This window comes from Nanorana parkeri, unplaced genomic scaffold (genome assembly GCF_000935625.1).
Source record: "Nanorana parkeri isolate BGI_ZX_2015 unplaced genomic scaffold, ASM93562v1 scaffold177, whole genome shotgun sequence".
In the NCBI taxonomy this organism is placed as follows: domain Eukaryota; kingdom Metazoa; phylum Chordata; class Amphibia; order Anura; family Dicroglossidae; genus Nanorana; species Nanorana parkeri.
Window position 1 is genome coordinate 1,179,414 of NW_017306445.1, and position 27,458 is coordinate 1,206,871.

The window sequence follows — 27,458 nt, forward strand, 5'->3', positions numbered from 1 at the left end:
AAGGGCTCCTTCGCTCATGCACATTGTATGCCTGCATCATTTTATGACAACATACACCAACACAGCACAAACTGCTTACTCCCCACTGTCCATGTCACCCATGGGATAGGCCCCTCCCCCCAGGACACACAGCTCACTCTCTAGTCTCATTGTAACCAGTGAAATTTGCCCACCAGCATTTATGTCACCATTGGTATCACACACCTCTTACTCCTTGGCATCCATGTCTTAAATCAGATCTACACTCATGGGCACATAGCTTACTCTCCTGTATCTGGTGAGATGTGTGCGTTCAGTAGGGTTACTTAACAGTGCAATGTACTTTTAGATTGTACTTTGACGTGTGTTATGAGGGGCACACACAATGCTTGGTTGTCTTATCAAGGTTAAGTTACACTGTACAAAAATGAAACTATCTTACAGTCAAGCCACAGGAAAGTTGCTTGAAATAAGTAATTGTAAGGTGTATGGGCACCTTTAGGCACACCTTACAATCTGATTGTACAGTGTCCGCGATTTCTATTGTCTAAAAAAACAAAACTATGCAATACTAGAATCTATTAAGCCATGCATTTAATTTTTCATTTGGAAAGGCCACCATACTACATGGTTGTTGGTAAATCTGAAGGAGATTGTGCATTCAGATTGGTTAATAAAACCTACTTGGATCTAACAAGAAGCCAATTAATGTTTCATACCCATCCCATCTAAACTTTAACCCTTTTACGCCCACAGCTGTGCTGTGACTATTTCGACACGGCAGTAAGAGGCTGTATACAGGCTCGCAGCTACAATTCTGCACATTTATAGATTTTCAAAACATTTGGATCAATATTTGTGCAACGTAAAAAATTGAGCTTACAATCTTAAGTGCTTCTGCTTTCACAAAATATATAGTGTTGGGTGGTCTTTAGTATATTTGTAAATCAATCATGTGCATTTTTGCATGTGTGTGAAAAATGGAGAAATGTATCCTTCAGGAAAAGTTTTAAAGGCCAATTGAGCCTTTATCACTGAAATAGTCAGGCTGCATGAACAGTAATATGTTCATATTTTTAACATTATTTACTGCAGTACAGGTTAAATTACCCTGTGCTAGCAGCATGTTACAGCGCTAAACCTCTGTTCAATAGAGTGCAGCGGTCCAGGTCTCCAGTGGTCTGACACCCCTGCCCCCCCCCTGCCCAGTGTGGGGTGGTGTCTAATCCCTGGAGACCCGCACTACTGTGCTTTTTGTTGAACAGAGGTCTGACTTTACCATTCTGCTAGTAGAGGCTTTAAACCCTTGCTGCACTAAACATTTAGTAGTTTTTGTTATTTTAAAAAAAAGAAACTGTAACCATATATTTTTTTTTTAGTTTATGCAGTCTGACTGCTATACAGTAATATAGGAAGCTTCAATTGGGCTTCGAAGCTCATTTATGTCAGAACTCATGGTTAACGGCTCATCCAAAATGCATGTTTTTTTCCCCCCATTTGTGTTCTGATGTGAGCAAGCCCATATCTGCACTGCAATACAGTAAAACTGATTGTTGTAAAATGCATGGCACCGCATATGCAATACACTAGTGTATGAATTGACGTGATGGATCTTGTCTGAGCCCCCATGCTTTTAGATATCTGTGCAGTTTTTTTTCTGTCTTGACTTATTTCTCGGTAGATTTTATGATGAAATTGTAACATATGTTTCTGGCTTTTATACACCACTCTGTCTTCACCACAGCTGCTTAGCTCACACTTTAAGTATCTAAATCCAAAGTAATTTCCCCCTTCCCTTGCCTGCCTGAAGTTTTGTGTAAAACGCTGGCTGTATAAACCTCCCACCCTCATTTCTTGCATGTTTTGCACACATCACACTCTTAACAGCCGGTGACACATGTTGCAGGCAGAATGTCCAGTGATATTAATCACTGAAGCACTTAATTTGCAAAGAGGGATGTCCGTTGGACAAAGCTTACCCCAAGTGTTATAAATGTTAGGCCTTTGGGGTGTTTTTTTATAAGGAAGAAATGTCAGTTTTATATGTGTAAAATGGCTGACAGGTTCACTTTACCAAGCATGCATTTCTTCTGACGGTTTTAATTAAGTCCTTATATGTCTTGTCCTGTCCTGTTTTTCTCTTCTATGTAGAGTCTTATAGTGATTTTTAGACTTGTTAATTTTGCAGGCATTATTGTCTGAATACCCCTGACATCCTCCCTAAGCTGCTTCTGGGTGTGAAATGGAATTGCAGAGATGACGTTGCACAGGTACAGTACAAAGATAATAATCTTGTTGCACCAGATGTTTGACATATTCTGTTTTCTTTCTGTATGTGTAATATTTGAATAAAGCAATCTTGCATCGAAAATCTTCAATTTCTAGTCTAGGGCTTTCTGTATTTCAGCCATTGGTGGTATATAGGTGTGTGTGTGTGTGTGCGTGTGTGTGTGTGTATAGGTACACACACTAAGACTTTCATATGTGCTTTATGAGAGATGCAATATTTTCTAATCGAGAAATCTGGTAATATTCAGTGTAAATGGTTAGAGCTGCAACAGTTAATCGATTTAGTCGATTAAAATCGACGATTGAAAACGTTACCAACGTTTTCGATCGTCGATTCGTCGGCTATCGATTGATTTCCCTGTTCGGGGCTCTACACGCGGCCTGAAGCACACGCTGCTCACGTCCCGCCGCGCCCGCCGTGCCCACAGGACGCATAAGCCACGCCCACCGCACGCTGCTCCCGCCGTGCCGACAGGACGCCGAAGCCACGCCCACCGCTGAAGCCGCGCACGCCGCTGCTCTCCTCCTCGACGCGATCTCCCTCACTCGTTGCTGGCCCGCCGACAATCGAGGTCAATGGTGGAATAGGTGTACGGAGCTGCAGTGTGGACCAGGTGTGTGGGGGTGCAGTGTGGACCAGGTGTGTGGGGGTGCTGTGGTGGAACAGGTGTGCAGTGTGGAACAGCTGTGTGGAGAGGCAGTGGTGGATAGGGGTGCAGTGGTGGAATAGGTGTGTGGGGGTGCAGTGTGGACCAGGTGTGTGGGGGTGCTGTGGTGGAACAGGTGTGCAGTGTGGAACAGCTGTGTGGAGAGGCAGTGGTGGATAGGGGTGCAGTGGTGGAATAGGTGTATGGGGGTGCAGTGTGGACTAGGTGTATGGGTGTGAAGTAGTGGAATAGGTGTATGGGGGTGCAGTGGTGAAATAGGGGTGCAGTGTGGAACAGGTGTGCAGGGATGCAGTGGTGGAATAGGTGTGCGGGGGTGTGGTGGTGGAAAAGGGGTATGGAGGTGCAGTGTGGAACAGGTGTATGAGTGTGATGTGGTGAAATAGGTGTTTGGGGGTGCTGTGGTGGAACAGGTGTATGGGTGCAGTAGTGGAATAGGTTTGTGGGGTGCTGTGTGGAACAGTTGTATGGGTGTGAAGCGGTGGAACAGGTGTATGAAGGTGCAGCGAGGAACCGACCTCCCTCTGATCCCCTGTCAGAGAAGCACTATGCTCACACCGTGCACAGCGGAGCCCGGGACCAGTGTGACAGCGGGAGGGGGGGCTGCGGAGGGGGACACGGGCCGACAGCTTATACAAGTGATCCGGCGGATCACTTGTATGTTAACAGGCGTCGCTGCCTGTTTTTAATTGTGTCTTTCCCGCTCGCGCACGGTGCGCACGAGTGGGCGGGGCTAACAGGTCGTGTATATACATGGCCTGTTACATCCAGAAAGCTCCCGGCCGGCCGTTTTTTTACAACGGCCGGGAGGTAGTTTAGTAGAGGAATGCTAGAACATCTGGCGGCTTTTTTTTTTAGTCTGTTACCCTGCTGCAGATTTTCCCTCACTTCACAGTCCTCAGAACAGAAAGTGATGGTAAATCTCTCTAGTAAAACCCAACAGAGGTTCTAATGTTTCTTCATTCTATCTCAAACAGTAGTTTCTGGGTGTATGTCAGACATTTCAAGCATGGCAAAGCAAGGCTAGTAAGGTGGTCTTTCACATAGGGCCCAGTTTAGGTTGCTTTGGGGGAAATTGGGAAGCACATGCTGGGGTTGTTTTAACCAGTTGACATCCGCGGTGTTAAACCCCCTTCCCCTCCAGGCCATTTTTCAGTATTCAGCGCTGCGGTACTTTGACTGACATTTATTCCGTCATGCAACGCTGTACTGAAATGAATTTTATACCCTTTTTTGGGGACAGATAGAGCTTTCTTTTGGTGGTATTTATTCACCACTGGGGTTTTTATTATTATATTAAGGAAAAATTACCGAAATTAAAAAAAACAAAACAGTTTCCCCTATATTAAATGATAAAACATTTATTATTACCCAATTTTTTGGTAAAATATAAAAGACGGGGTCACGTCGGGTAAAAAGACACCAAATATGTCAAGCCTTAAAATTGCTTGCGCGCGCGAAACCTCAAAAAACAATGATTACCAAAAATTGGCCATAGGCGACACTTTAAAAGCTGTTAACGCTCATTAGTTTAGTGTTATCAGTGATTGATGGCCCTAAAATGATTGCTCTCACTGCGATGTTCGCTGCGATATGTAACGTGTAGCGCAATTGTCGTTTTTGCGCGCTGGGGCACCGGACACGTATTTACGTTTATAGGTGCGTGAACGTGGGGGTGGGGGAGTTAAACATTTTGGGGGGGTTTTTTTCACTTTTTTTATATGTGACTTTTATTTTACTTTTTTATGTTACTTTTTTATGTTACTTTTTTATTTTTATTTTATTTATGTATATTTTTTTTGCACTTATTGTTATTGCTATTATATAGGGGGATAACAACCCCCCTATATAATAGCAAAGGCACACTGACAGGTCCTCTTTATGGAGACATTAGGAAGTGGTTAAAGTATAGCCAGCAAGTCCAATTAAGTATAATTTGCGGCAATCTGTCATGAGAGATGTGTATCCTCTTACATTTCCTAAAGTTTGTTGGTCCCAGTGGACCTTCAGGAAAGGTTGATAAGTTTATTACCAATATGTCAGGTTGCCCGTTTGGCTACATTTAGGATGTGGAATAGCGAGGTTTTCCTATAATTATGTGAGGGGTATTTTATATGGTGCAGTACAGCAAGATCTGGAGTGAGGTGATCTTTGGGATGTATTGATTGATGATGTATTGATTGATGTCCTATCAAATTTTTTGTGTGATTGGACAGGAAAACGGACACCTTGTTTCTGGCACCTTCAACACAAGCTGTCACAAGTAGGGTAAAGCCTGTGTAGGTGTACTTGATGCCAACCTGAACAAATTTTAACGTTGTTCTTTTGGGTAGTTACATTGATTGTTTTCCCATTCCTGGTCTGTAAAACTGATCTATAGTTCTCGTTCCCCTTTGTTGCAGTTAGGGTCCACCTCTGGATTCGTTGGTTCAAGTACTTTTTGGTATAGGGTGTAGATTAGGTGTCCTAGTGGGGCTAAAATTCATTTCAGTACAGCGTTGCATGACGGAATAAACGTCAGTCAAAGTATCGCAGCGCTGAACACTGAAAAATGGCCTGGCCAGGAAGGGGGTCTAAACACCTGGTCTTGAAGTGGTTAAAAAGAAAATGTCTAAGTAGCAGGTAGGACCAGAGCAATAAGTTTTTCAATTTAATGGTGTTATGGTATTGTCTGTCTTGAAAGTTACTGCAAAGTAAGAGGTGTCTTCCAGTAAAGTGATTGAAAGGTTGCCAGTCGCTTACAAAATACCAAGTATCTAGAGGGCATGCAGGGTTGTTGCAAATTGGGGTTAGAGGGGGGTCTGTATTTAAGGATAGGTTATAGTGTTGCCAGAGCAGAGAATACTTTTTTAATGTATTGCTTATAAGTGGGTGGTCAAGCAAGGCATGTTGAATAAATTTATGGATAGAGGTGGACAGGTATCTTAGAGGGCAACCGCTCTAGTTAACATGAACTCTGGCCTGTGCGATAGAATAGAGGATGTATATCCTAGATCATATTCAGAATTGTATGCCTAAGTGTTGTAGTGTTGCTGACATATGGTCCCAGGCCACTTGAACACCTTTTCAGCATCTGTGGAAAGAAAACAAAGCATCCCATCTGTGTTTGTCACCCAGTGAGCTAGATTTAATGCTTTGATAGCGTTATGCACCTCTCGAAGCGATATGAAGCATACTAAATCAAGGTGTATTAGTGAGGGAAAGATGGGGACAGTTTACTGGGATTTTTGTATATTGCTTTATTTCTACATTGAGAAGTGAAATTAGTCTATAGTTGCAGCAGTAGGCTATGTCCATTCCTGGGAATGTGTATGGCTGGTGGAAGGAGAATCTGCGTATGAAAGGGAGCAGTGTGCTGCAAAGAGGATAGTGGGATGTCCTCCAACAGACATGGACACTAACTCCTAAAGTGTGTTTATGATATCGGTATGTTTGGGAGGCATGCTTACTGGCAGTCAGGTGCAGGAATCAAGAGTTTTATGGCAGATTATACAGAGCTGGGCCACAAGTCAGCAGGTATAGAGCGAGTAAGAGATCAGGGGTTTATAAGAGCCAGTAGGGCAGTAGAGGCAGCAAGAAAGACAGATGCAGTACTTATCTGGTCAAAGCTTGCTGGCATCTGTTCACAAGTTGGGAGCTCCATCGATGACTGATTCTTTCTCAAACACATGGGTAGACTCTAAGGAAGCACTGGAGTGCTGGGCTTTGTTCTTGCAGTCTGGACTTTGCAGAGGGCTCACGTTTTGAGATGCAGCTGAAAGGGCTTGCTTGTGGATTGTGTCAGCCATCTGGTGGGTGATACGCAGAGTACAATTCCAGAAGAAGGAACTGATGAAGTTGCTCCCAGAATGGAGGGACCGTTTCGAAGGTTCTAAAGAGCACTGTGTGTTGACACTAGGCAAAAGTGAAAGCTCCATCAGTAAGGGATGTTCCTTTCCCGTAGCGTCTCTAGCAGTGGATGTAGAGGAGCTGTATGGTAATACTTGAAAGATCTTGATCTCTGTACCATTGTATGTAAGGGAGTCTTGATTTCAAAAAAAAATTGAATATTATTTCTTTTTTGAGCACTAATGCACTTTGTCACTGAATTAATGTTTTTCGTTTTATTTCTTGTGCTCAATGTAAACTGCATGTTATGCAATATTTATTAATGGTTTTTTTTTCTACCGTTACAGATGTACTGCCTTCTTAAAGACTGGCCTGCAATCCGACCTGAGCAAGCAATGGAACTGCTGGATTTCAATTACCCAGATAGGGTAGTACGGTCATTTGCAGTTACATGTCTTGAGAAGTATTTGACCGATGACAAACTGTCACAGTATTTAATTCAACTTGTACAGGTAACTTTTCTGTTGGCAAATGATTCAAATACTCACTGTGCATGCAGACTATTATGCAGAAAATCTAGTATTTGCTGAAGTGTACAGAGAAGAAGATTAATGCTTTGGTGATGCAGTGTCCTTACCCTTATTTACCCTTATTTACCCTTATTTACAGGGGAAAGAGCTGCTGGTACTGCCTGCTTGAAGTGCTTTGTATAAGTAATGGGCTCCTGGTTTCCAGCATGAGACTAGGGCACCTTGCTTTAGATTCCTACTGTGTTGTCAGTGGTGCTCAACATGTGTGATGGGATTTCCCCATGTTAGTCAATGGTGAGCACCGAGTATTTTGGCAGCAATGTTTAATGGTCACATTTTTTCTGATGATAGTAATAGGAAAAGTATCAAACCAAAACCTAGCCATTAAATAAAATGAGAAAAAAAAAAGGTATACTCTTTCTATCTTGAGCAGTGAAATACAAAAGTATAATAGGGGCTGTGAGACATGGTAGTCTTGAATGGAAAAATAGGCTTGTCTAAAATATAACTTTATTTCTGTTTTTATATGCAGGTTCTTAAGTATGAACAATACTTGGACAATTTACTAGTGAGATGTCTACTGAAGAAAGCACTAACTAATCAAAGAATTGGACATTTCTTTTTCTGGCATCTAAAGTAAGCCCACAAATTGTTTCATTCCGCCTATTTACAAAATTTTCTTCTTCTTTTTTTTTTTTTTACATTTTATTTGGTATTTATGAAGAAATGTTACTTCAATGTCAGCCAGGGCCTGTGCATCCAGGGAGGCGAGGTAATAATGTCAAGCCCCCATAAACACCGCCATGCAGCAAGACCTATACGGATGCACCTGGTTTAATGAAAGAAAAAAACAGATCCTGTACAATAAAAGATAAAGGACAAAAACAAAGCTTAACCAATGTTTAGTCCACACTTATGTAGCAATGCTTTTTGTGATCATTGGTATTATTGGCTGCAAAGTGAATTGATGTAGTCATCAAGGGGAATACCTTAGTAGGGCAGTGTTCAGAATTCTGTGATTCAATAACATGTTTTGGCAATTCCAAACAGGCATCTTTCAATCCTCTTAGGCCTTGTTCACACCAAATGCAGAGCAGATCCGGTCAGGTTTCTGCACACGCACGCTAGTCTTTTAGATGCGTTTTTGGCGCGCTTTTGGCTAAAAAAACGCGTTTAACAGTTTAGTTTAACATGGGCTTTCAGTGCGTTCCAGGCATTTGCATGCTTTTATGATGCGTTTGCAGATCCAGAGCAGGTAAAATAGGGCTTGCTGCAGTTTTTTGACCTGCTCTGGATCTGCATGCTGCGATGTGAACTGGAGCTAAAAATACCATAGGAATACATTGGACGCAGTTTTTTGATCCGGTCTGCACCTGCTCCGCGCTTGGTGTGAACTAGCCCTTATTCTTTGTCACCAGGAAACAAGGTCTGCTTATTTACTAATGATCACCTCCCCATTCCAATAGGCTGCACTGAAAGGAAAGGAAAAACTGTGGATAAAATACTTTACCCCTAGTTTCCATACTGTGGGGAAGGTGGATTCATCATCTGTCCAATGAGATCCTGAGGATTGCTGAGCAGTCTAAATCCTGCGGGATGATGCTCTAGCACAATGCAGAAGCATTTTATCATGAGATTTTGGCTATGCTGCATTCCCTGGAATTATTTTTCCCAGAAGGGTGTTAACATTGCAGTCATCTAGGTACTAAGGGTTTTCTATTTTTTTAGTGCAGTTTTTGTGTGGGGAGTGCACCTTCAGTAAGTAAGCAGACCTTGTTCCATCAACCTTGGTCCCATTGTGTAGCAAGTACTGTGCACTTATAATAAAATGTTAACACATTGAATTTGTCTTGTTAGGTCAGAAATGCACAACAAAACCGTGAGCCAGAGGTTTGGTTTATTGCTGGAATCATACTGCCGAGCCTGCGGCATGTACCTCAAGCATCTGAGTAGACAAGTGGAGGCCATGGAAAAACTCATTAACCTCACAGATATCCTCAAGCAGGAGAAGAAAGATGAGCCTCATAAGGTTAGTTCTTTCATTTTACCAACCTTAAATAATACATTTACAAACTGCCTATAATGTGTGTTATCTGCCAAGCTGAGGTTACAACAGTATGCAATATTGTATGTTGATTGTGTCCTACAGGTCCAAATGAAATTTCTAGTTGAGCAAATGAAGAGACCAGATTTCATGGATGCATTACAAGGCTTTACCTCACCTCTCAACCCTGCTCACCAGCTAGGAACACTCAGGTATATACAAGCACAGAGTACTGTGACATACATGTAACATATGTGTGATGTTTTATTTTCACCTTTATCAGAAGATTAAATTCCACTTTGTGTAAGTCATGCCTTTTTTTTTTATTTTTAATGTACTTATTGTCTATATGAAACGTTTGGTAGGCTTCATTGGGAACTAGTTCCCCATAGCACAATGATGCTGTAAGTGCCTAGAGAAATAATGGGTTGAGTTTGGACATATGTTGTGTATAAATATCTGTATATTTATGCCATTTAACATAACGTTTCAGATGTACAAGTGAAGGTTTATAATGAAGCATCCTCCTCTTCTGTAGGCTAGAAGAGTGCAGAATAATGTCTTCTGCAAAAAGGCCACTCTGGCTTAACTGGGAAAATCCAGATATTATGTCTGAGATGCTGTTCCTGAATAATGAGATCATCTTTAAGAATGGAGATGGTGAGTTTAAAAAATGCACTATTTCCAGAGGGTAATGTTCTTTGTTACATATTGTACTTCATTTTCTAAGCGATGCAATCAGTTCAGGCTGTATTTATTATTTACTTTTTCTAAATGCAAATATTTGCACAATCCTTTTTTCTCTCTGATATATCATGTACTTGTAGTATATATGTTTTCTCTATCACTGTTTAGTGTTTATGAATGAAAATTTGCATTTGCAGCAGGACACCGGCAAACAAAAACCGTGACCAACCTGGTATAACCCCCCTCCCACTCCCCAGCATTTCTGGTTTTTTTGCTAGTGTTGTAGGAGGATTGACACCTTTTCTTTACTTTGAAAACATTACCTGTTTTTACTAGCCTTAACTTTTTTTCAAGATTATTTCTTCTTCAATTAAGACCTTTTCTCGCTTCTTGGAGGTATCTGGATCAACATATCTCAGCAATAGTTACAACTTACCCGTTGAACTGGACGATTGTGGAGCCTGCCTGGAATGTGACCTTCGGGCACTGGGCTCCGCATTTGTGCTTTCCAGACCTTTGTGTACAGGGTTAGTTAGCATTAACCCAAATGAGAACCGAACCACTTTGCTGCGGGCCAAAAACACACGAGATATGAAACCGTCACACTGCTTGTGTAGTACATGTATCATTTATTAAATACAGCAATATGGGAAAAAAATAACACCATAAAACCCATTATAGATCATCAAGGAGCCCTCTGTTGCCGCCTTGGGTGACCTGGTCACCTCTGGCGCTTTAAACATCTGCTTTCAGCAGCTGGTTTGTTTGTACCCAAGGTTTTGCATTTTCTTCTGAGTTACGTTGTACCCGATTTGCATTGCAACATGTTGGATCACAAACATACGGGGAGCAGTCCTGCTGTACCGGGTCCCTACAGCTTGCAATCCCCTAACCGTTCCAGGACAGCCTGCAGTGCTTTCTCTCATGGGGCCCACACAAACTGCATTGAACACTATCCCCAGTTTGAGTCCCTACATTCCTTGGGAGTCTTCCTTAGCTCCTGCCTCTGTTTTCAACCCATTAAGAATTTCACCACAGTTATGCAGGGTTTCATGGGTGAAATTGCAGTTTTGACCCTGACTGTAGACATCATAAGCATACCTCAGCACCTTCCCCTGCAGAATCATTATCTAACCTGGCTTTGGCCTTGGCAGAGGCTGTATTTGCAGAAGAGTCTCAAAAATACTTGCTTGAAGATGTCTCTGAGGAGTCGCAGGGATCTGTCATAACTCAGAGACTCCCCAACATAAACTTCAAACTCTCCACTTCCAGACTCTCTGGAAAAATGTTCTATCCAGGATTAGACCAGCTCAGCGCTTCTGCATGAGTCATGGGCCTGATGGTAGCCTCCTTTTTGAGGCACTTCCATTTGCCCATTTCTGCTTTAGGCCGGCGCAGTTTTAATTGTAGGCCAAATTTTCCTGGACAATCTGATTAAACTGTCAAGGAAGGCCACATTGTCTATGCCCTGGTGGCTTAGCAATGCAGCTCTGGAGTTGGATTAATCATTCCTTCTGATGTCTTAAAATATCTATTCTCAAGGGATGCCAGCCTGGCAGGCTGGGGAGGAGTTCTAGACCTTATGGATGCAGAGGAATTGGACACCAGAGGAATCCTGTCTCCCAATCAACATTCTGGAGCTCTGGGCTATTTTGTTGGCCCTACAATACTGGACATCCGGACTGCAGGCTCATCCAATTAGAATCCAGCAGTGGTGTACATCAACCATTAGGGAGAAACCAGGAGTCTTGTTGCATCGAGAGTGATAGAAAGCATACTGTCCTGGGCAGAACTTCACATTCCAGCCTTGTCCGCAGTTCACATCCCAGGCGTGGACAATTATCTGCCTTATCTACTCCTTTCTCCCTCTAAAGCTCTTTCCTCTTCTGATCCACAGGATTGAGATGGAGAGCCTTCTCATGATATTCAGAACACTGGACTGGCCCACATGGATGTGGTACTGCCACTGTACCCAACTCCTGGCAGACACACCATGAGCTCTTCCCAATAGTGATAGTCAGGATCTTATATCCCAAGGACCAGTGTACTATTCTGCTTCACAGTTGCTGATTTTTAATGCATGGCTGTAGAGTCTGAGGTGTTGCATGAAAGGGGCCTTTCAGAATTGTGATTCCTAAGATGCTTAAGGCTAGGAAGTCTACTACTGCAAAGGGACTGCCTTTGCACATTGAAAGGCATACTTCACTTTGTGCATAGAAAGAAGCTTTCTTCCCAGACAATACTCTTTGGCCCCAATTGCCATCAAGGATCAAATCTCAGCACGTGCGTTCCAAAGACCACTACCCTCCTATGCTTTAATGAAGACTTTTGTGCCGGGTGCCTGTCATGTGGCTCCCTTTTACTTTCACCCATCACTCCAAAGGATTTGAATTTGGTTCTTTTGGCACTTCAGAAACCGCCTTTTGAACCTATAGGAAATATTACCTTCTATGATTGCTCACAAGGTGTATTCCTTGTGCAATCACCTCTGTGAGGCATGTGTCTGAACTGGACGACTTTTGCCTAGTTTTCTGTTTACAGTGGGCATCATTTCCGTTCCTAAATTGGGGAAAAGTTAGAGGTAAAAAAGGTGCAGGTAAGAGAAAAGCAGCCGTTTCTGTTTGATTATATGATGTACAGTAGCCAGGCAGATTTTGTAAAGCAGTCAGAAGAATGAAGGACAACTCAAGAGTTTAGTTTTAAAAGATGTTTGATCCTTGAACACGCAAGTTTTTTTATATATATTTTTCTAGTTTTATTTCATCCTTACGTTTTTTTTTTACTAAATTAAAATTGCTAAATTTCTTTTTTTTTTTATAGACTTGCGGCAAGATATGTTGACTCTTCAGATTTTGAGAATTATGGAAAACATTTGGCAGAATCAAGGACTTGATTTACGGTAAAGAAGATATTTTGTGGCATTTGTGTTTTACATAAGAGCCTTGCCTGGCACATTAACCACTTCCAGACAACACATGAATTTTCTACCCTTAGTGCGCTCGGGGTAGACTGAGGTACTGCGGAAAAGGCCTCAATTCACCATTTGACTACCAGTATAGTTACTGCACTTAGCCAGTCTGCAGCTTTATGGCACATGGTGATTTTGTAACATTTTAGTACTGTGTGTCATGGGTTCAAGTTGAACTTTGTGTGAAGTGTATATGCTTTCCTAATGATTCTGTGGTTTACCCAGGTGCTTTGGATTTCTTCCACAAACACACTTGCAGGTCAATTGGCTTCTGCTTAATTTGGCCATAGTTTACGTTTCCTGCTTGGAACAAAAGCCTGGTAATGTGCTTCCATGTGTTCATCTTGCCAAGAAAACGGCTTGGATATTCATAAAATGACAGCTGTCTAAAAGTCTGTTATTACTTCGACATGGGACACAGTGAGCTTGTTTTCGTCAATTTTAAACTCCATCCAAACTATTTTGTTCTTCTTCTTTTTTTTTATTTTATAAAGTGGGGGTGGCTTAGAAGCAATCAGGTCACTTCTAGGAAGATTTTGTCTCCTTTTGACAAAGTAAAGTGAGGGTCAATCAGTTGGACATAGAATGCATTGAAGGGTACAGCTACAAGAATTGCAGAGTAGAGCTCAAAGATGACTTAAGGAGAATCCGTCAGGTTAGAAGTATTTTCTGAAAGGAAATAACCCTGGTAGAATAAAATGTTTGGTTACAATTTTTTTTTATGACACATGATAATCTGAAGAGTCTTTTAGATTGTAAACTCTCACGGGTAATTGTAATGTCTTCCTTATATTGTAGAGCGCTGTGCAAACTGTTGGCACTATATAAATCCTGTATATTAACAGACCCAAATTCAGTAAAAAAAATACAATAAAGTTATTTTTAGTGCACACAAACACATCAGATTACCTATTTTATTGGGTAAAATATGAGGTTGCATCAAATAAATGCAGACCAATCACGTTAAGCCTTAAAATTATGTGAAATGTTGACAAACTTTGGCACCCAAAATTGTCCATAGGTACCGCTTTAAAAGCCTATACAAGTTATCAGTTTAGAGTTGACCATGAATGACGTCCTTAGAATTATTGCTCTCTCCACCGTGCACAGAGGTACCCAACAATCGCCGTTCTCATATGTAGGTGCACCCTACACATGTTTACATTCGTGCGTGTACACGAGGGCAGAGAGCTTAAAAAAAAAAAAAAAAGTTGTTGTGGTGTTTTTATATTATATATTCATATCAGATGTTCCCTGATTTATGCTCTGCTCTCCCTGAGATGCCAGTCCTGGGCAAGCGTAAGGGGCAATACATAGACGAGGCGTCAACTGGAAAGGAAGAGGTGGGGGAGTGTGGTAGCACATTCCAGGGGGATGTAGAAGTGATCGAGTGACTGTAAAGTTAATCTCTTCAGCCAGAAAGCTGACAGTTGGCTTGTGAAATATAAAATGTTTTTAAAAGCCCTTCCATGATTTAAGCCTTACATCGGTGGCAGCAAAAGGGTTAAAGCAGCCCCCATTTCTGACAGCTTTCTTAGTTTTATGTATGAGAAAACTTCATATTTCCAAAATCACTGTGCAAAGACTGGAGAAAAATGACCTTACCCGATTAGAGAAAAATGATGACTACTGAATACAATACAGATGGTGAATTCATTGTCGCAGTTTGTGATGTGCCTTTCTATTCTAGGATGCTGCCATATGGTTGCCTCTCTATTGGAGACTGTGTGGGACTTATTGAGGTGGTGAGATGCTCGCATACTATTATGCAAATTCAATGTAAAGGAGGACTCAAAGGTGCACTGCAGTTCAACAGTCATGCATTACACCAGTGGCTCAAGGATAAAAACAAGGGAGAACTGTGAGTAGTGATTTTATTTCTTAAACCCAAATACCTGTATAAATTGATCTTCTGAAATGCTGTGCTGTGTGCCTCCTGAGCTATGTGCAGAGCTGACCTGAAGCCCTAGCTAAAGCACTGGTAGCTCCGGGTGAGTGTTGTCATACAAAGCAAAGAATGGCATCCGTTCAGATCAATTTATTACAAGCACAGGAAAGGTGCACACGGGCAGGGGAATGCACTGAACAATACAAACATTCCCTTACAAACAACTCCAGCTAGTCGGCCCAAAAATACTAATTAACCCCTTCATGACTGAGGTTTTTTTTTTTTTCAAATTCTGTTCGTTAATGACTGACGCAAATTTTTGCTGTGTGATCCTTCCACCACAGTAATATATTTTTTTTTTACTAACTGCACTCACACATTATATATTGTTTTTTTTTAGAAAACAGATCGGCTAAATATGTATATCACATGTGTGCCTAATGCCTTAGGAAGATTAAAATATTTAAAAAATGAGGGGAAAAAAAACAAACTCTTTTTTTCCTCTGTTTTTGATTATTTTTATTTTTTTAGAAAAATAGCACAGTTAAAAGCAATGCATTAAAATAAGTTCATTTATGTGTCCTTTATTTGGAAACCCCTCGCATGCCTAGGATTTCTGCAACTTTTTTTGTACTTCTCAGGGTAAAACTAAAAGCGAACATTTTTATTTTTTTCTCTAAAGGCTAATAGTGATCACCTGGCATATTATTGTTGCCTGCCCTCACTTGTAGCCCATTTATTTGGTTACAGTTTTCTGAGTGCAATTTGATATTTCTCTGGAAAGTGTCCACTACCCATTGTACTTTTGTCTCTCTTGTAGTAAGATTTGTATTCTCAATAACATTTCTAATATTAAAAAATAAATGTTTAATACCGATAGCTGTTGACCCAACACTGGAAGCCACTTGGTCAACTAATGACTGGATGAACAGGTACTCGCTGTATAGAATCAAAATACTATACACATGGTGTGTATAAGTACAAGTGTATCATTTATTGTTGGACTACACAGTGATTTTTCATTTTTTGCCTGGTGAGACAGTATAAAAAAAGAAAAGGGGTTTAACCTTAGACCCAGGTTTAGAGGAATCGGCTGTAAATTGACATTTTGTATGCCTCCTTTTGGTCAGTTTTGTTGGTTGTCTATACAATTCTATTGCAACACGTGTAAATAGCTTTAGTCTACTAAATGTAACTGAACCTGCTCAGCGCAATCATAACATTTGGATGGAATTAAATGAAGGGGTGACAAGATAGCAGAAAATGTCTTCATTAGACACAAGGGGTGTTGTGAGTTGTTTTCCTTACTGTCTTGTCTTGATTTGTATTGTAACTGTAATGTCCTCATATTGTAAGCACTTTGCAAACTGTTGGTGCTATATAAATCCTGTATATAATAATTTTCTTATATTTTGAGAGGGAAAATTGTTTTAATTTCCATACCATTCAAACTTGGTGGAGCGTGCATTCAGATTGTATTATGTGTCATCACCTATAGGTGTGATGTAAAACCGCCTAGATCAGGGAATTATTTCCATGTCTCCGGGCACCTCAGAGTCCTCTAACACCAATCTCAGAGCAAGTAACTGATTTACCTGACATATTCACTTAATTATTTTGGTTGAAAGTCTTTAATAAAAAGCAAATGCGTATTGTTTCTTGGTTTATAAAGATAGTTAATACAGAAGAAGTCTGGCGTGAATCATTGTTCATTGTATTCTACAGGTATGATGCCGCTATCGACTTGTTCACACGATCGTGTGCTGGTTATTGCGTTGCCACTTTTATTCTTGGAATTGGTGATCGGCACAATAGTAACATAATGGTGAAGGACAACGGGCAAGTAAGTTTGATTTCTGTGATTGATTTCCAATGTTCTAGGTCATTTTTTTCAGTTGTTAACACAGGTTTCCCTGTCAGTTGTTTCACATAGATTTTGGGCACTTTCTGGATCACAAAAAGAAAAAGTTTGGGTACAAGCGAGAGCGGGTTCCATTTGTGTTAACGCAGGACTTTCTAATAGTCATCAGCAAGGGGATTCAAGAATGCACAAAAACCAGGGACTTTGAAAGGTAAGCCATTAAACAATTTCTTTAAAGAGCACTAGTTTCTCTATGGGAACAATTTTATTTATATGGATTTGTTTGTGATTCTCAAAGAATGATGGCTTGGACCTGAAAGCTTGTTTTTCTAGCAAACCTATTGTGTTAATTGATTCCTTTTTAGGATTCCAGTTTGAGAACCTTTTTTTTAAATTTGAATAGTATATATGTATGTAAGAAAATCTAAATAACAATGAGAGGAATTTAGCAAAATCTGGAGCAGTTGCACATAGCAACCAATCAACATCTCTCTTCAGTTTGCTCGAGAGGCTGATTGGTTGCGGTGCAAATCTGCTCCAGATTTTGTCTGCTCCAGTTTTGATAAATTCCTCCCATTGCCTTGGCTCGCCAGCCAGCATGCAAAAAAACCTGTCTAACCACTAAGGTTAAAAGCAGTGGTTTAGATACACGTCTTCTGCAGAAAATGTGAAAGCCGCACAGCCACGTCAAGGCTCCTCCATATAGTGCGGTCCTAACTCTAAACTATGAGAGTCTCCATCTTGGAGCACATGGGGCCAAAGATTAAATTGGGTGCAGGTTTGTCAGGAGGAAGCCCAACCTCCCTTAAAAGCACATACCGGAAGAGTGCACAATGCCAAGTGCACTGCATATTCTGTGGCAGGGCTGGACAAATCCCGGGAACCTGGTAGACCATGCTCCTTAATTACAGTTGGCGTCCAACCTTTATGGTTTTCTGTTGTCAATGGGGCTGGCTCCTGAATTCCATAATAATGTGTCCAACCCTGCTCTATAGCATAATACTTCAGATTCATCAAACAATACCAAAACAATCTTTGAGTATTGAATACAGACTAAGTGCCGGATGTAAACTTAAAGAAGCTTTTAGAAAGTTTTAATAGAATGTAGCAAGCAAGATTATTTTAAAGTTTACATGTTTGACTATGATTAGTATTTAACACTCCAAAGTTTAAGCTAAAGGGTGCATTAGGGGTTTCAAGAAAACTGCTGTAAGCTTTCTCAATGTGTCCTAGATGTGATGCTCTTTTGGCTAGAATGTATCAGCTGCTAAACCACTCCTGTATGTCCGAAGCCTAATGTAGCTCCATCCCGCTGTATGTCGTCATTTACTTGGGGGAGGGGCTGTAAGTTCTTTGCTTGCATGTACGCAAATAACGCAGTACTGATTTAAGGCTTATGGAGCCAAATGCACTTGGTGCTGTGTGCTGTTAAGGGATGATCACTGATGCTCTTTAAGAGATAAAACTGCAGGCCTGTCATGAGTTTACATGCACCCACTCTGCTTACTCTTTTGTTCTCTATTACTTCAGAGGATGCATTATAAAAATATACATTTTATTTTAATATTTTGTGATACTAGCAAATATTTGTTTTAAAGTGACGCTTAACTGAGGAGTTAAATCGTAAAAATTCATTCTAGTACCCTAACTATTAACAAAAATGTATTTTATCTATCACTGAGCTGTAGATCCCCAAATCATCTCTGAATTGGTGCTGACACTGTCCTTTCTTCTGAAGGGTGGCTACTTTTTGTTCCCCATGGTCCCTGTGTGTGTTGTAAAGTAGTCACCACTCCAAGTTTGCTCTTGTGATAGACTACAATCTCTATACAAATTAATAAACTAAACATGAGATTGTAGTCCATCACAGGAGCGAGCTTGGAGTGGTGGCTACTTTACAACACACACAGGGACCATGGGGAACAAAAGTAGCCACCCTCCAGAAGGAAGGACAGTGTCACCATGAATTCAGAGATGATTTGAGGATCTACAGTGATACACAGATAATGTGTACAGTATATACATTACATTCAATAGTTCAGGTACTTGAATGCATTTTTAAGATTTCCCTACTGAGTTTAGTGTCACTTTAAAAACCCAGCTATATAAACTCTGGGCGGTATAAACATATCACGCATATTATCATATCAATATGTTGATTGTTTGGTTTTTCCTTCTTTTTCTGTAACTTTTCTCCTAGGTTTCAAGAAATGTGTTACAAAGCCTATTTGGCAATACGTCAGCATGCCAATCTTTTTATCAACCTCTTTTCCATGATGCTTGGCTCTGGAATGCCTGAACTGCAGTCTTTTGACGACATAGCCTACATCAGAAAGACACTAGCCTTGGAAAAATCCGAACAGGAAGCGCTGGAATATTTCATGAAACAGATGAATGACGCCCATCATGGCGGATGGACAACAAAAGTAGACTGGATCTTCCACACAATAAAGCAACGTGCTTTGAACTGAGCAGCAAGCCTGAAGCAGGCTGTAACTTGCCACCCACATTGTGGGTTCCTCACTGCACTGTTATTACAGGCGGGCAGCAAAGACCGGCTGCATGGGAATTGCACAAGCCACCGAGAGCGTTTCGATTACAACAGCAGCTACATGATTGCCCCAGAACCATTAACACTAACAGGGTCTACAACAACACTAAAGGAAAGCATTTCAAAAGCTACAGTCTGGATTTCAGATGTTTTGCCTTAAGGTCAAACAGGAGGCTATCCTCTTACCTTGAATTTTAGTACCCAATGTATATGGTCATGGTCTATTTGATACAAATAGAAGTTTGGCATAGAGAAATATTTTTGTGATTCCCATGTGTGTTTTGGATTGCTGACTTTTGAATCTTGGTGCAGTAATACACTAGAAACCAGACAGAAAGGACCTTCCTTCCTAAATGCCTCACAGTATTGTTCAATTGCAATGCAACTATAGATGCGCTTAACAGGTGTCCATTTTTATTTTTCCTTAATGTGATACCATTTGTCTTGTGAGAAGGAGGGTTCCATCACTGTCTTTCTCTAGCATTATGACTTTCTTTTTTTACATGTATATCTTTGTTCATAGTTTGCAGAAGTTGCACCGTTGGTAAGAACATCATTTCAAACTTTTCCAAAGTTTAAAAGAAGTCAGTAAGTGTGTGTTGGGAATGTTCGCATTGGCCCTAACACTCATTATTACTTCACTTTGTCATTATGCATTTGTACTTCTTTTTTTTTTCCCCCTCTACTACTACTACAATATAAGAGACCAGATGGGACTAGGATTGTTTTAAGTTAAACGCTTATTGCACTGAAGAATGTTGCTCATATTGAAAGTATCTCTTATTTTTATAGTCTTCCTAGGCTATGGTAAGGAATTTTGTTTTATGTTACAAAATGTACCTGGCATCTAACCCCTATTTTAATTTCTGTTAAAGATATTATCTTAAGTGTAATCTGCATTCACTTTATAGTGTCTGCATGATTTATTTTTATATTACCTGAGGTAAAATATTTCGCTTTTTTTTTTTTTTTTGTCTTTTGATGCTTGCACATATGTGTGTACATGAGTTTATATATGTATGCAGTTTTTTTGCACACTGATACATACATTCATTCATTCATCAATAAATTGACAGATTCCTTTTTTTTATTCTGTGTAATATCCTGCTACATTTTTATGATGGGATGCTGAAAAGCACAGATGCAATATTTTGTCAGGTCGTGGTTCGCGCTCTTCATAAATCTCCCTATATCAGTTTGCATCAAGCTCATATTTCATTCGTTTCCACAAGTAATCCTACCGTGTAATTTTTTAAAGATATATTTTGTTTTGGGGTTTTGTGACCACTAAAATCCCTCACAGTATGCATTACAGGCCAGAGGCTCAGTCACAATCTAGCTCATGGTTGCAACTGACCTTGTCTTGTGCAAAATCCCTACTATACTGGCATGCAGAAGTTTAGTACAGATTTTTGTTCAGTGGCCCCATACTGAATTTCGTTGTTTGACTGGCTGACTTAGGGCTTGCTCACACCAAGCGCGGAGCAGATCCGGACCAGAGCAGGTGCAGATCGGATCAAAACTGCGTCCAATGTATTCCTATGGTATTTTGACCTCCAGTTCACATGGCAGCGTTCGGATCCAGACCGGATGAAAAAAATGCGGCAAGCCCTATTTTACCTGCTCTGGATCTGGTCTGGTCAAAAACGCATCAAAAACGCATGCAAGTGCCTGAAAGTCCATGTTAAACTTTAAAAAAATGTTTTTTTTTAACCAAAACCGGCCCTAAACGCATTCAAAACGCGTCTAAAACGCGGCACAACCCACTACACTGCGTGTGCAGAAACCTGACCGGATCTGGTCTGCATTTGGTGTGAACAAGGCCTGATTCATGTTGCATAAAGGAAGAGACTGCTACTGTTTACCATATATTGCAGCAGTTTGCAGTCTCCTTGGGGAAGTCTTTGCACACAGAAGCACCTTCTCGGACGTACTTCTGAAGATATGTATGGAATGATCATTGTCTTTTTCCTTTCTTTGTTGCTTATGTTAATTGTAATTCATGTTACCCTATTTATGATGAATTTGTTAAGGGGGTGCACTATGTCATAGGAAGACTGAGTTAATAGTCATAGGTTTTTTAAAGGAATACTCATTTTTAAACTCCCTTCCCTTTTACATGGCCCATTATTTGTAAAACGTTGCTGATATACTGAACAGCTCATGTGGCCTGCCATACGTTTAGGGAGTGATGGGCTTTAATGGAAAAATGTAGCATTTTTTTACATCAGTTTGAGATGCTTCTGAGATCGTTCAGAATTGATTGCAGATGTGTTTGACGTGCTTTAGCTGCTTTTTAATTTCCATAGACTTGTATATGGAGAAAAGCAATTTTGAAGTGAACAAAAGCCCATCAATACAGACCCTTAGATCACTTTCAGACAGGCTGTCCGAACGGGTGTGCCTAACAGTTTTTCAGGCGGACTCAATCGGTTGCCTAATGTAAGTTTATGGACTGCCGGATCTAAATGGATGAGTGTCCACTTACATCTGGTTGCCCCAGAATGGAACAGTGTTCTGCCGAACCTGATGGGGCCAGATTGGAGGTAATCTTATATAAACGGACACATGTCCATTGATATCCGTTTTCTCCATAGACTGGCGTGGGTTCTGGTCTTTTCAGCTTGGAGGAAAACCTGGACGGATATGAATGTCACATGCACAGATCCCCTCCAGACCATGTGAAGGGGCCTTAGATGAAGGGAAACACCAGATGATATAACACTAACTTTCCTCTGGGGATTAAATAAAATGCCATAAGCCATAATTTTAATCTGGAGTCACATCTGTCATGCACTCCATCTATCTGACAGGTACCCTCCAATACCAAATCTAACCTAAAGGGGACTTGCTCATATTCTGATCTGCCTCTAACTAGCTATGAAAAAAAATAAGACGTGTGTGTGTGTGTGTTCCCTCCCACGTCCCACCATTCAGTGCTTGTATTGCCCTCTGACAGGCTAGGCACTTTCAGGTGGAGAGTTGAGGACTTGCCTATCTTTATGTAAATTCTAACTTTAGGCCCCGCTTTTGGCTCATGTCCCCATGTGGAAGTGCGTTCCACATTTGTGCAGATATCGTGAACATGCGTCGAATCATGCATGTTTGACTCATGTTGATAAGCCCCAGTGTAAACAGAAGCTTAGGGAAAGTTGGTATTTGGATGGGATCCCTGGGAGCTTGCCTACTTGGTGAGGCAAACTAAAACCTTGTAGTTAAGACATGGCCCTAGGGTGCCTACTATGTGTTGGTGGACATATTTTTATTTGTGTGCGCACATGACAGGAATACTTGAAACTTAAAATTCCGTAATGTATGGATTTGCCTGGAGAATCATTAGAGAATTAAGAGTATACCAACTATGAATCCATACATTTGCTAGATGTAGATTGTAGAATTGTTTCACAAAATATCTAAATTGACTTAAGTCCATTCAATTGTAGAAGAAAATCCTGTTTTGGTTGCATTTCCTCTAGCTGCCTGTGTTTTTTATGCAGCCAGGATCAGTGCTAATCACCTTCCATGTTTAGTAATAAAACATTCTGGGATCATTTTCTGTATCTGTAAAAAATTGCTTGATAAAAATAGAATGAACGGAGCCAAAAACATGCAAATCCATGTCACTAAATATACATAGTGGATTGAACCATGTCCTTTTATCATGTGGAACACAACTGCGTCTGTGTGAAGATCAGGAAAATTGGAGTCTAGACACTGTTCATATTATTGGAAATTGAAGTGGATAAACTATAAATAAATGGTTTCTCTTCCCAGATGAAATCTCAGGCATTTGATCAATTCATGTCTACATCTACCAGAGCAATATTACAATTCAATTTTCCAAACTGAACACGATTTCATCATTACAATCTATTGGCAATATGAGCCTTGGCTGTAGTCGTTCTGATTTATGCTTTCCATTTAAAAATGTCCCTCGCAGGATTGCATCTGATTCATAAGAATGTCTATACTGCAAGCAATCCTCATGTATCCCTGTGTTTATATTAGGAATCTGAAGTGTTGCACTTCCTCCACTTACCTCCTATTTCCAGGTCCTGTCTTTAAAGACTCTACAATGTCAGACCTTACCCCTGCAATGTCATATGCGACCATTCAAATGTCATGAAGCCACTCAAAGTCCCCTCTAGTGGCTAATCTACAGATATTTTTGTGTAATACAAAAATAAGAACATTTTCTTTAAGGCAAATGCTGCATTAAATAAATGAAGAAACACTATACTTTCCCTTTTTAAATAGCAATTTGGTCTGTCTGTATATTGTCCTCCTATAATCCCCTTGTTTGTCAGTACAGACTGGGACAAGAAGGGGTATCAATTAAATCCAATCATGTTTTACTGCATTGCACAGTGTTGTCAGTCGAACACAAAGAGCTTGCTGATCGGAGGCGAGAGCCCCGAGATAATCTCATCAGAATATAGCTATTCACATGCTGAGTCATGTTTATAGCTACCGTAAGCAGCATGGCTTTAACATCAGTCTAGAAGAGAGAGTTTAGGAATCTAGGTATGCTGTGTGGTGGAGAGTGAATTGCAAGAAGGAATGAGCAGAATTTTCAATCGTTCTTTTCTAAATCTCTGCTTGAAAGAGAAACTTTACTCATATCTTCAAAATAACAGCAAAGGCACCTTTTAGAAATGTTTAGTAATGACAATCTACGAACTGATACTTGTAGATAATTGCCGGCTTTTTATTCTTCGAATACCTTATTTTTCTTTTCTCTCCCAGTCTTCTCATAGTGGCCATTTTCACAAAGGGCAGATTACTATATCTCCCTTTACTTCCTGGAACTCTGGCACATGTGACTAGGACATGTGACCATGCACATCATCTCGGGGAGGAAAATGCCTTTCCCTGAGATCTTATGAGATTTCCCTGCAATGCTCTGCTGATGTAACGCTATGGCACGATTTCATCATTTGTGCCAAAGTGGACAAGGAAGTAGAAAAAAAGATATTGTAAGTAAAATAAAAATGTTTAATGAATGTAGGATGATTTTTATATAAGCATGCAGATGTGATTTTTAGTGAAAGGGGGCAAATGTTTGCTTTAATTAAACCAAATTTAGTTTGCCATGCATCCTAATTGATTTTTGCACTTTTTTTACTAAATTCTTTTAAATGTTTTTACAACTAGGCCCCATTCAAAGTGATTTCATTGCAGCGATGGTCACACCCCAGAAGAGTGGAGTAAGAGAAATAGGTTATGAGGCTTACACTGGAATGCTATTCAATGGATATCTTGATGATGCATTAGAATCTTGGAAACCTTCAACCATGTAACAAAATAGGAATAAGCCTTTTTCAGTTGACTAGAAGGGGGTAGTTAATTTTAGCAGGCCCAAACAAATGTCTGGTCATCTAAAGGGAATAATATATGCTTGAAAAAATTTGTTTGGTCATTTCAGTACATGGAAAGGAACAGATTTTTCTTCCATGCCCTTATGTTTGGTTGTAGGTTGCTAATGAAGTCGTTCATTCGCATTGTTCATAGCTTTACAGCACAAGGTGTTTTTTTAATTGTTTAACGAGCCCGGAAATTAGCTCTGTGTAACTGTTCTGCCTGCAGCGTAGCTGCAGGCTTCTCTCTGCAATGCCATAAGCCCATACATAGCATTAATAGACTATGGCAAAAAGAATGTGTGGGGGGTTGGTAAAGCTTAACTAGTAGAAGGCCTATAAAACTGTTCTGCCTACAAGAAGGATCTTTACCACCATTGATGCATATACCACCCTTCAGTTACCAACACATTACACTTGTCTTCAAGTTCTTTCCCACTGTATGCAGTGTTTAAATAGGCTTGAATTCTAATTTATGGGCTGTGAAGACGTTCATTCTCTTGCTGTTTGGCAGCAGATGACATTCATATGGACTGTTGGTCTACTCCATTTGATGTATGTACTCACTTTTAAAAACGTTTTGTTTTTGTTTGCATCATTAGATTTAATCCAGTTTTATAAGGCAATGTGGTGCAGACTGTGAGGTTTCCATTAGTTATTATTTTACAATTCAACTATTACATTGCCCGTGTGTGTGTGTATGTTTGTATTTATATTGTAGAACGTTCTTTCATAACAAGGGCACGTGCAACCCTTTTGTCCCTTTTTTTTTAGTGCACTTTTTACATCGGCACAAAGCACATTAGTTCTGTAGCAAATGAAATCAATTATATTTGAATATTTTAATGCAATTTTTAAACCTGTTCCAAAACCTTTTTTTTTTTTCCTAGCCCTAGAAAAGCTGAAATAGAGGCTTTCTGTGCATTTACATCTTCGGTGGTTCAGGTCTATGATTTAGTTACTAAGGTGAAGGATGGTAATTGACATGGGGTTTTTGTGGCTGTTGCACTTATTAATGTACTCCCAACTTTTTTTTTTTCCTCTTGAAATTAATTTTTATATGTAGCATTCAACAAGGGCAAGTACACTTTGTCTTTTAGTGGGAGGAGTGAGGTGAATGTGCTGTTTAATAATCACCTCCCTGCCCCTGTAATTTCACCAGTGCACAGAGTTCATCTGTGTCCTTTATGCTGCACTGTATGTCAGAACCACACGTCTGTCACCTAGACAGAGTGAGCTTAAAGATGATTGGATACGGAATTGCTGGGCATGGTTCTCTAAACAAATGAAAAAAAGGGTATAGAGTCAGATTCATCTTTGAATGCAGTTTAGTGGAGTTGCACCTTAAATGGAAGCCCCTATGACTGTACCCAGCCTGGACATAGGGGTTTGGTGGGACTGTTACTGTCCTCATCTCTGACAGATACACTCCTTTGCCTGACTGATTGTTGGAATACCCTAATGAATCCTATTTACACTTACAAAAGCAAAATCTTGCAATGTGTGCTTTCATTTGTTAATATATTTGCTTTGTAAAATAAACTTTGTTTATTTTGTATTCGCATTTGTTGTATTAAAGCAGAATTCCTTCCAAAATGTTTGCTTTGTTTCTGGATAGAGTGAAGAATGGTTAGGTTGTATTGCTGTGTGTACCTGATGTGTGGATTCTGCCTCACTTCCTTTCTTTTTGACAGCTATCAGCAGGAGAAAAAATTTGACAGTTGGCTCTGGAGCAGGAGGCGAGTCAATACATGCTCTGTGTCAGCTGGTTAAGTGGATCTGAAGGGAAGGTTTGCTTTGTTATTGGAATTTCTCCTGAAGGATAGCCATGTACGTCCTGTCCATACTATTGGGCTTACACTGTGTGTCTGCAGCGGGAATCTAAGCCACTGCTGGCTCCTGACTACTATTCTCACTGGATTCAGAGTGAGATTTGGTCATGTTACTAATGTGCAGCTCGCTGTTCTCCTTGTTGCAAAGGAAGCTGTACCTGTGGACCAGCAGACAGCCATCTCCCTGCTTCTGCTTCACTCATTCTGTGAATCTGCTTTCCAAACCTCTCCTGCTTCTGGTTGACTATTCCTCCATCAATTATCAGATCACTAATCATCGTGAGAGGACAGCTTTGACACGAGGTATTTAAAGTAAGGGGAAAAAGGGTCTGTTGCAGGCAATTGGCAATACAAATGTTGGCTTCCTCCGTTCAGGTCCTCTTTAAATGTGGGAATTACTCTTCCAGTTGTGTGTCTGGGATGGAAAGTGAGGGGACACCCCCTAAAGGTTCGTGGTAACAACACCTAACAGTTTCTTTCAATTCCCCACTTTATCCAAAGTTCTACTTTTAAATTGTAACTCTACTTTTGTTGAGCTAAAAACAATCCCCTCTACGTGATCAATGTACATTGCAAAAATATTAACAAACTTTGTTGCACATTTCTACCTTTTTTCTGTTTGTTTCACGATGTCCTTTTCAAACCGATTTCTGAATTGGAGAGTCTGGTTCATTATAACCATCTGGTGCACTTTGTGCTCAGATGAGGAAAGTTGCAGTGTCTGCATCCCTTTTTAGAAGTAGGTTAATCTTGGGAGTATCTAAGCAAAAAGGAAATTTACCTTGCAATAGATGCCTAAAATGTATACTCTGTTTCACAGATTTTCCCAGAAGTCTGCACAATTACACAAGCTGGAAAGGACATTACTGGAGGCATTCTGTACACCATGGTTTAAAAAAAACTCTTGGTTGCCATATTGCATGAATTCTTTTTAAACTGTTTTAGAAAATTACAGCAGCTTCAGAATGAAATGGAAAAG

The 27,458-nt window shown here is 40.3% G+C and overlaps 1 protein-coding gene across 2 annotated transcripts in view; it reads left to right on the forward strand.

Moving 5' to 3' along the window:
* Nucleotides 1–19,789, forward strand: part of PIK3CA (phosphatidylinositol-4,5-bisphosphate 3-kinase catalytic subunit alpha) — a 55,191-nt gene extending 35,402 nt beyond the window's left edge. For both annotated transcript variants that reach the window (XM_018554906.1, XM_018554905.1), the window contains 11 exons: nucleotides 2,168–2,249; nucleotides 7,109–7,273; nucleotides 7,824–7,927; nucleotides 9,149–9,320; nucleotides 9,441–9,547; nucleotides 9,874–9,995; nucleotides 12,843–12,921; nucleotides 14,681–14,851; nucleotides 16,604–16,721; nucleotides 16,799–16,950; nucleotides 18,940–19,789. In XM_018554906.1, coding sequence (XP_018410408.1) covers nucleotides 2,168–2,249; nucleotides 7,109–7,273; nucleotides 7,824–7,927; nucleotides 9,149–9,320; nucleotides 9,441–9,547; nucleotides 9,874–9,995; nucleotides 12,843–12,921; nucleotides 14,681–14,851; nucleotides 16,604–16,721; nucleotides 16,799–16,950; nucleotides 18,940–19,210 — 1,543 coding nt within the window. In that variant the 3' untranslated portion in view covers nucleotides 19,211–19,789. The remainder of the gene's footprint in view (nucleotides 1–2,167; nucleotides 2,250–7,108; nucleotides 7,274–7,823; nucleotides 7,928–9,148; nucleotides 9,321–9,440; nucleotides 9,548–9,873; nucleotides 9,996–12,842; nucleotides 12,922–14,680; nucleotides 14,852–16,603; nucleotides 16,722–16,798; nucleotides 16,951–18,939) is intronic.
* Nucleotides 19,790–27,458: the final 7,669 nt, after the last annotated feature.